Genomic DNA, 9,727 nt, shown 5'->3' with positions numbered 1-9,727 from the left:
TTAGAATTTTAAAGTGACGTCTTAATTTAAAAATTGTCGTGGGAACAGACCATGGCGCTATTTGTAGTTAACATAATGCTGTTAGTGCAAATTGCAGCTGACGCGGGAATAAGTCTTGTAGTGTTTCTCGAACACAAACGCTGTATGAAAAACAAGTGGCAACCCTGTTCTGGCGCAAATAACAATATTGTGGTTTAGCTGACAATTTATGTGTGTTTGTGCCAAAATAAAATGCACATTAAACAGGTGGGTAAATCATGACCCCCTGTGCGCCTCTCCTCAACTAATTGACGCTTCTTTCCAGATTATTATACAAGGCTTTAAAAGTTACAAGGACCAGACGGTGGTGGAACCATTCGATAAGCGTCACAACGTCGTCGTCGGACGCAATGGCTCTGGCAAAAGTAATTTCTTCTACGGTGAGTGCTGCATTCATATGCGTATATGTAAATATATAATATTGCTGGTGCCAACGAATTCACAATAGCTATACAATTCGTGCTGAGCGATGAGTTCACCCATCTGCGTCCGGAGCAGCGCCAAGCCTTGCTGCACGAGGGAACAGGCGCTCGGGTCATCTCGGCCTATGTGGAGATTATATTCGACAATTCGGACAATCGTGTGCCGGTAAGTGGAATGCCATAGATTCACTCAAACATCCTTTTCATGTGGTGCTCAACTGTTTGCAGATCGACAAGGAGGAAATTTACTTGAGGCGCGTCATTGGCGCCAAGAAGGATCAGTATTTTTTGAATAAAAAGGTTGTGCCGCGCAATGAGGTCGTCAATCTGCTGGAGTCGGCTGGCTTCTCCAGCTCCAATCCCTACTACATTGTCAAACAGGGCAAGATCAATCAAATGGCCACCGCCGCGGACTCCTATCGATTGAAGCTGCTGCGCGAGGTGGCGGGCACGCGTGTCTATGATGAGCGCAAGGAGGAGTCTCTGAATCTGCTGCGAGAAACCGATGGCAAAGTGGAGAAAATCAGTGAATATCTGAAGACGATCGAGGACAGGCTGCAGACGCTTGAGGAGGAGAAGGAGGAGCTTAAGGAGTACCAGAAATGGGACAAGACACGACGCACTCTCGAGTATATACGCTACGAGACGGAGCTAAAGGACACACGGCGCGCTCTCGAGGAGCTGCAGCTGCAGCGTAAATCCTCGTCGGACAAAAAGAAGAACTACAACATTGAGATACAGAAGGCGCAGGAGAAGATCAAGGAGGTGCAGAAGAATCTGAAGGAGGCCAAGAAGAAGGTGCTCAGCACAAAGGAGGAGCGCTCCGTCCTGATGACCGAACAACAACAATTGCTGCGCGAGAAGACCAAATTGGATCTCACCATTGTTGATCTCAATGACGAGGTGCAGGGCGACAACAAGTCGAAGGAGCGGGCCGATCAGGAGCTCAAGAATCTCAAGGTGACGATAGCGGAGCGTGAGCACGAGCTGGACGATGTGAAGCCCAAGTACGAGGCGATGAAGCGCAAGGAGGAGGATTGCTCGCGCGAGCTGCAGCTGAAGGAGCAGAAGCGCAAGGAGCTCTATGCCAAACAGGGGCGTGGCTCGCAGTTCTCGTCGCGCGAGGATCGCGACAAGTGGATCCACAATGAGCTCAAATCGATCAGCAAACAGACCAAGGATAAAATCAATCATCACGCCAAACTGGTGGAGGACCTCAAGAAAGATGCCACGTCCGAGAAGGATCTGGGCACCAAAATCGAGGAGCACTCCTCCGAGCTGGAACAGCTGCGCCTCCAGATCGACGAGCACAACAAAAAGTACTACGAACTGAAGAAGACCAAGGATCAGTATCAGTCCATGCGCAACGAGCTGTGGCGCAAAGAGACCCAGATGACCCAGCAGCTGCAGACCCAAAAGGAGGAGCTCTCACGTGCAGATCAAGCGCTGCGCAGCATGGCCGGCAAGCCCATCCTCAATGGCTGCGACTCGGTGCGCAAGGTGCTCGACAGCTTCGTGGAACGCGGTGGCCAGTCGGCGGCAATCGCTCGGGCATATTACGGGCCGGTCATTGAGAACTTCAGCTGCGATAAGACGATCTATACGGCCGTCGAGGTGACCGCTGCGAATCGTCTGTTCCATCACATTGTCGAATCGGAATACGAGGGCACACAGATCCTGAAGGAGATGAACAAACTGAAGCTGCCCGGCGAGGTGACGTTCATGCCGCTGAATCGGCTGCAGGTGAAGGTGCACGACTATCCGGACGATCCCGACTCGATTCCGATGATATCGAAGCTCAAGTACGACGAGCAGCACGACAAGGCGCTGCGTTATATATTCGGCAAGACCCTCATCTGCCGTAATCTGGAGCGTGCCACGGAACTGGCCAAGAGCACAGGGCTCGACTGTGTCACACTCGACGGCGACCAGGTGTCGTCGAAGGGTTCGCTCACCGGCGGCTACTTCAATACGTCGCGCTCGCGCCTGGAGATGCAGAAGAAGCGCACGGAGTACACGCAACAGATCGCCGAGTTCGAGAAGAAGCTGAGCAAGCTGCGCAACGAGCTGAAGTCGACGGAGAACAACATCAATTCGATTGTGTCCGAGATGCAGAAGACGGAGACCAAGCAGGGCAAGTCGAAGGATGCCTTCGAGAAGGTGCAGGGCGAGATTCGGCTGATGAAGGAGGAGCTGGTGCGCATCGAGAAGTATCGGGCGCCCAAGGAGCGCTCGCTGGCCCAGTGCAAGGCCTCGCTGGAGGCGATGAACAGCACCAAGGCCAGTTTGGAGGCGGAGCTGAAGCAGGAGCTCATGTCCACGCTCTCCGTGCAGGATCAGCGTGAGATTGATCAGCTGAACGATGACATCCGCCGTCTCAACCAGGAGAACAAGGAGGCCTTCACCCAGCGCATGCAGCTGGAGGTGCGCAAGAATAAGCTGGATAATCTATTGATCAACAATCTATTTAGGCGGCGGGACGAGTTGATACAGGCGCTGCAGGAGATCTCAGTGGAGGATCGCAAGCGCAAGCTGAACAATTGCAAGACGGAGCTGGTGTCCACGGAGAAGCGCATCAAGAAGGTCAACGCTGACCTGGAGGAGATTGAGAAGCGTGTTAACGAGGCCGTGCAATTGCAGAAGGAGCTGCAGCTGGAATTGGAGACCTATGTGCGCAAGGAGAAGGAGGCCGAGGAGAACATCAACAAGGATAGCAAACAACTGGAGAAATGGACCACCAAAGAGAACATGCTCAATCAGAAGATCGACGAGTGCACCGAGAAGATCGCCAGTCTGGGTGCACTGCCTCAGGTGGATGCCGCCTACACACGCCTCTCGCTGAAGAACATCTTCAAGGAGCTGGAGAAGGCCAATCAGCATCTGAAGAAGTACAACCATGTGAACAAGAAGGCGCTCGATCAGTTCCTTAGCTTCTCGGAGCAAAAGGAGAAGCTGTACAGGCGCAAGGAGGAGCTGGATGTGGGCGACCAGAAGATTCACATGCTCATCCATTCGCTGGAGATGCAAAAGGTCGAGGCCATACAGTTCACCTTCCGGCAGGTGGCGCAGAACTTCACCAAGGTGTTCAAGAAGCTGGTGCCCCAAGGCGCCGGATATTTGATACTGAAGACGAAGGACAACGAGGGCGAGGAAATGGAGAAGGAGGTGGCCAATTCGGATGCCTTCACGGGCATCGGCATACGGGTCTCCTTTACGGGCGTCGATGCCGAAATGCGTGAAATGAATCAGCTATCCGGCGGACAGAAATCTCTGGTTGCCCTTGCCCTCATCTTCTCCATACAGAAATGCGATCCGGCGCCCTTCTATCTATTCGATGAGATCGATCAGGTGAGTAGTTGATCCGTTGGCATTTGAATGCTCATGTGCTAATCTCTCTCTCACACACTCTCTCTGTCTCCATTCTTTGACAGGCTCTGGATGCCATGCATCGCAAGGCAGTGGCTGACATGATACACGAGCTGAGCGACACAGCCCAGTTTATTACCACAACATTTAGGCCCGAATTGCTGGAGAATGCCCATAAGTTCTACGGCGTGCGGTTTCGCAACAAGGTCAGTCACATTGATTGCGTGACCCGGGAGCAGGCCAAGGACTTTGTCGAGGATGACAATACACACGCCTAGATGCGTCTGCAGCTTTCCCACCTCCTCTTCCATCTCCCTCTGACACTATCTGTCCCGCTCCCACTTCTCTTCCCACTCTTTCTACATTCAAGCATTTTTTAGTGATTAGGCGTATAGGTTTTATTTCTTTACTTGAATAACTCTTACTACATATAGAAACTTGATTTTAACTGGACTTTCCTTAAAACTATATATTTGTTAAGCCTAAAGATTGTCTATATTGTAGTAAGTCTCGTACTTGATCTGGCCAAGCAAAGTCTCGCGCATTATCTTCGGCTAAATGCTCTGAGGGCTTGCGACCATCATCAATGAATGAGCTTCACAGTATATATTTATGTAATCCTAATAAATTGCAAAAATGCACATGTATTTAGATCAATTGCCGAGTGTTTATTCCACACAGATTGCGAATATAAAAACGTTCGTTTATTAACTAAATATGCATACGAATGAAATGCATATTAACAAGTATATATGTATGTATATAAAAAACATCAACTCTTAATTAATATAAATATGTATCGAGGTGTTGTGCTAAATGCAGCATCAATCCAACATTTGGTTAACACGATTGCCTGGTCCCATCGTCATCCATCCCCGATCCTCGATCCTCTTCATCATCATCATCTCCTGTTCTCGATCATCTCTTGGGCTGCATTAATGGCAAATATGACGGAGAAACACATGCCAACCGTTCCGACCTCCAGGGGCGAAATGTTGTATCTCAATGTTAGCCGCCAGAGCACAAAATGATTGAGCAGCACCAACAGGGCCAGGCCCAGGGACCACCAAAACTCATCGCCGATGGCTATGTGCCACAGGCAGAACACATTCCACAGCACACAGAGAGCGAGATTAAGGCGTTCCAGCCGAGCCAAGACTGTGGCCAGCTTCGACTTCTCGTTGAGGCAGCTGCGCACGCTAACCAGCGCCAAGAGGCTGATGTATAAACTGAATACAATGGGGTGCCAGCTGGAGCTGCCAGCGAAGTTTGGTTGCGGGCCACCAAAGCTCTGGAGTTGGCCGACGATCAGCGTGACAAAGATGACTGGCGAATAGCGTAGTGATAGCTCGCAGATGCGTCGCTGCACCTGGCCAGGATTGGGATGCGTGCAGTGCAGAATGCAGAAGACGCTGTGTGCAAATAATAATCCATATGCGGCTAGCGCGTACCGGCCGATGCTGTAGTGTTTCAGTGCCCAGCCGGAACTGACGGCCAGCACAAAGTTGAGCAGGCCCAGGGACAGCTTGGAAGACAGGGAGCCGATGGCACTGACAGCCATTGCGACATATGCTCAAAACAAACAAACAAACGAAACTACACTTGATTCTGTTATTGCCTTTGACCGAGGTGCCGCCGCCACTTATCGATGATTGACTAAAGTGTCCGATAGTAGTAGACGATATTTAGTGCTGGGTAATTACATGCAGCCGTTGCCGATTCAAATGAGTTTTTCTACTGACAAGTAATGCAAATATATTTATTTGTATCAAGCTATAAATACTTTAAGTGTAACATATTTTAAAATTAATCAATTACTTATATAGTCTTTCACCTTAGGCAAAGTGTAGCAACGAAATCTCTGGTCTGTGGTGAAATAATTGCAATAAGAAATTCAAATAGTTCACTGGCTCACGAACTACTTATCCAACACTGGATCAAGCGGATGCTGCTTGCTTCGACGCCCGCGATAGATTTGTATTTTTATTTGTGATACGTTTTGCATTGCTATTCTTCTGCTGCATTTTTACAGTTACTTAGTTTAAAGAACGTCAACAAAATGGCGGATCCGAATGGATTCAAGCTTTTCAGATCAGTTGATCCGACGACCGTCAACGTGCCGATCAAGGAGAAATTCGCCAAACTGACGCTTTCTTCGAACAAGAAACAACAGTTAGCTCGAAAAACTACGCCGCAACCGAAGCCCCAACTAGAGCAGCAATCAGCTAAAAACAGTAACGTGAGTCGACAATTGCTGGGCGAGCTAAATGATCTAGCTGTTGCCAAATCCTACGAGCATCCACTGCTGCGCAGCGATTCCTCATCGTCCCACACAATGGGGCAGGAGCACACGCCAAAAGCAGACGACGCCAGGTCGCAGCTCGATGTCTCCGACTATATGGAAACGCTCCATATGAGCTGCACACAGCAGACAATCGACGTGGATGTGGAAGCCCTATCCACGCAGGTGACCAATCTGACAATGCAGTCCGAAAAGAGGCTGCCGCAGGAGGAATCCATTTGCATCTCATCGACCACTGCAGAAAGTGACGACGATAGTGCTTCGTGCATTACCATATCAGATAGCAGTGTAAGTGAGCATGGACAGCAGCAAACTGTTGACAAGGAACCGGAGCAGACGAGCATGGCGGTCAGCGAGCAACTGCCTCCAACAGCACCTAACCTATCCAATGCCAAGGTGCAGCGCATAGAAGCCTTTCTGCGTGACGTCTCCTTCGAGCGCCATGAGATTCTACGCCGTGGCTGCACGGACATGTCAGGTGACATCACACGACTGGCCAGTGCTGACACGGAATCCATGAGCATAGGCGACGTGGACTGCACGGAACTGCTGTCTGTGTCCCAGTGGCAGGCCGATAGCAGTAAACGCCTTGCGGACAACGATACGGAGATCGGTCCAACGTGCTCCGAAGAGCAAGTGGATAGCAGCAAACGCCTCGCAGACAACGATACGGAGGTCAACACAGTGTGCTCCGAGGAACAAGTGGATAGCAGCAAACGCCTCGCGGACAACGATACGGAGGTCAACACAGAGCTCAACACCGTATGCTCCGAGGAGGAAGTGAACAGCAGCAAACGCTTGGCGAACAACGATACGGAGGTCAACACAGTGTGCTCCGAGGACAGCAGCAAGCGGCTGGCAAACGATGACACAGAGGTAAACACACCCGACTTGGAGGTGCCGCTATCCGATGTATCTGGCCAACTGTCAACTCTGGATGAAACAATTCCAGAGACCAGCAGTGAGCTGGAGCACTCGCCGGCTAAACCCGCTTCTGCCTCATCGGCAGAGCCACAGGAATCAGAGCATTCGGCCGTCATACAAGTGAGCAGCATTAGTATATCGGCAAGGATCAACATTAAGATACACATACCCACGCTGGACTCGAGCTCGGAAGTGGAGCAGAGCATTATAGATACGACGCCGACGTCAAAGGAGCCCCCCGACCTTTGTCAGCAGAAAGAGCAGAAGGAGCAGGAAATGGAGAATGAGCAAGAGCATGATCGCGAGAAGGAGCAGGAGCAGGAACAGCAGCAAGACCGAGAGTGCTCTGTTCTGGGTAGCGATGCTTCTGAGGATGAGCAATTTCTGACACAAGCTGAAAAGCTGTTGAATCAACTGTATGGCAAATCCTGGCAAACTCCGGACGTCATACGCACACTGAAACGTTCCAGCGGCAGCGGGGGCAAAACTGCGTCCGTTGGAGCGGTAAGGCGTACGCCACTCACCGAGATCAAGCGTCAGCCCAGGCAGCCCAAGGCAGTGACAGCTAAAAAGGCGGCCCAGGCGGCACACCCCAATGACAGTGGCGTGGGTGACTTTAGCATTTGTAAATATATAATAATATATAGATACAGAATATATATCTATTCTGAGAATATTTTCCCGATTCCTCAGTTAGACGGGCTCTAAACTCCAATAAATTCAACTCCACGCAACTGCCCAGGGCCGTCTGCAGCGAGAGGCGTCCAGGCAGGCCACAGGTGCGCACCAAACACATTGACGAGGAACGCTGGCGGGCTCTGATCGATACGGACAGTGGCACGGATGCCTCCGATGACGACGATGCCAATGCCACGGAGAGCAGTGAGACAAGTGATGACGAGGAGGAGGACAACGGTCACGTCACCTACTTGGATCTGACCAAGAAAGAGGTCGAGGTGGTCAGCGATCCGGATGAGCAGGTTACTGGATGTGAGTATATTCTGTACGAGAGAAAAACATTCCTATATTTTGTCCCGCACCACGCAGCATCCAAACAACACAAACGACTTGATGATATTTTGCGGAAGTGTCGGGCCACAGATAAACCGAAGCTACCAGCGACGCCAGCGACCCCAGTGACGCCAATGACAACACCAGCCTCATCGAATCCCACACGCCGGCAGCTATTTACACCCAACACAGGCTACGAGGACAACAGTGAAGCTATCAAAATAGTTGATCAGGCGATCGATCTGAATAGTTTGGAGCAATTGGAGCTTATATATTTACCGGGCACTAACGTGCACAAGCGCATCCAGGAAGTGAAGAAACAGCTCGGGATGGAAGTGGCAACGCCCAAAGCTAAGCCGGTATTTAAGAAGCGGACACCAAAACCCAGTCCACCTCCAATCAGGGCTGGGGTGCCAGTCCAGAAAGAGATCGCATTGAGTAAGCCATGTGGCTTCTTAAAATCGCTGGAGCCGGGTATCCCTCGTGAACTATGTGAGAGTACAGCATATTACTATCGTGAAAACTACATGAAAGTTAAGGATCGCTTGACCAATGTGTTATACAATATGTATAACTCTCAGGTATTCAATGAAGAACTAAAAGTGGAAGTCTCCTGGACGGCCAGGCTGCGTAACACGGCCGGCAATTGCCGCAACAGGACCGAGTAAGTAATGAGAAGATAAATGTGAAGTCAAGAGTCAAATCTCCTATTTTCTTTGCAGCCGGAATGGAGTGCGCAGCAGCAAGATCGAGCTGAGCGACAAGGTGCTCACCAGTGCCGATCGTCTTCGCTCAACTCTAATTCATGAGCTCTGCCATGCCGCTGCTTGGATATTCAACGGGGCCAGCGGACATGGCGCCGTCTGGAAGAGCTGGACAAAGCGTGCCAATGACAAGTTTCCAGATTTGCCACCAATCACTGTATGCCACAATTACCAAATTGACTATAAATACACTTACAAATGCAGTGGTTGCGGCGCCTCGTAAGTAGCCCAGGATTTGATTGCTAGTCGAAGTTTACCTCTACCTCCTCTTGCAGATCAAACGCTCACTCCAAGTCGCGCAAGAAGAACGGTCTTCACTGTCGCTTCTGTCATATTCCAGTTGATATATTTCTAAACAAGAAAAACAAGCTGGGCGTCATTGTACAGACTCCGGTACGCCCGCCATCGGGCTTTGCCAAATACGTTCAGGATAACTTTCAGAGATGCAAACGAAATGCTGTGGGTGGAGATGTGATGCGCATCCTGGCTGCCGAGTATGCAAAAGAGAAGGCCCTTACTAAGCAGTCAGCCATCACCGAGCAAATGTTAAATTTGTCTTTAGTTAGTGATTAGAAATCAATTCGAAAGAGCCAATTATGTTATTGATTAGAAATTATGAATTATGAAAAAATGTAGGATTCATTTAGATTCATATGTATTATATTCAGTTTACAACTGTTTGTATTGTGCAAACGTGTGTATATTTTAGTTCAATATTTTTAACTAAAACCGAGCTCAAATTAGCAACTGCAACCTGATTTGTGTTATCATTTTAAGTGCTGTGCAATTCATTGTGATTTGCGACAGCAGTGGCGATAGACACTTGATGCTATCGATAGCACACACTACCGGCAGCTATGGCTTCAAAATAGAGATTCGTTTTAAGTGTCCTACAGTTT

General features: G+C 49.8%; 3 protein-coding genes across 3 annotated transcripts; 2 read left to right on the top strand and 1 right to left on the bottom strand.

Moving 5' to 3' along the window:
• Window positions 1-92: 92 nt before the first annotated feature.
• Window positions 93-5,424, top strand: SMC3 (structural maintenance of chromosomes 3). The gene is made up of 5 exons (XM_018108940.3): window positions 93-246; window positions 305-419; window positions 488-627; window positions 690-3,809; window positions 3,893-5,424. The coding sequence occupies exons 1-5, from the start codon at window positions 232-234 to the stop codon at window positions 4,103-4,105; spliced, it is 3,603 nt and encodes a 1,200-aa protein (XP_017964429.1). The 5' UTR covers window positions 93-231; the 3' UTR covers window positions 4,106-5,424.
• Window positions 4,473-5,388, bottom strand: LOC108656720 (uncharacterized). The gene has a single exon (XM_018108957.3). The coding sequence runs from the start codon at window positions 5,386-5,388 to the stop codon at window positions 4,729-4,731; it is 660 nt and encodes a 219-aa protein (XP_017964446.1). The 3' UTR covers window positions 4,473-4,728.
• Window positions 5,425-5,764: 340 nt separating the features above from the next.
• Window positions 5,765-9,577, top strand: LOC108656724 (Germ cell nuclear acidic peptidase). Its single transcript, XM_018108961.3, has 5 exons — window positions 5,765-7,678; window positions 7,747-8,043; window positions 8,101-8,728; window positions 8,787-9,047; window positions 9,104-9,577. The coding sequence occupies exons 1-5, from the start codon at window positions 5,887-5,889 to the stop codon at window positions 9,399-9,401; spliced, it is 3,276 nt and encodes a 1,091-aa protein (XP_017964450.1). The 5' UTR covers window positions 5,765-5,886; the 3' UTR covers window positions 9,402-9,577.
• Window positions 9,578-9,727: the final 150 nt, after the last annotated feature.

Source organism: Drosophila navojoa, chromosome X (genome assembly GCF_054131105.1).
Source record: "Drosophila navojoa isolate 15081-1374.11 chromosome X, UAZ_NAV_1.0, whole genome shotgun sequence".
Classification (NCBI taxonomy): Eukaryota; Metazoa; Arthropoda; class Insecta; order Diptera; family Drosophilidae; genus Drosophila; species Drosophila navojoa.
The sequence above is the reverse complement of the archived record's forward strand: the minus strand, read 5'-3'. Positions and strand labels throughout refer to the sequence as shown.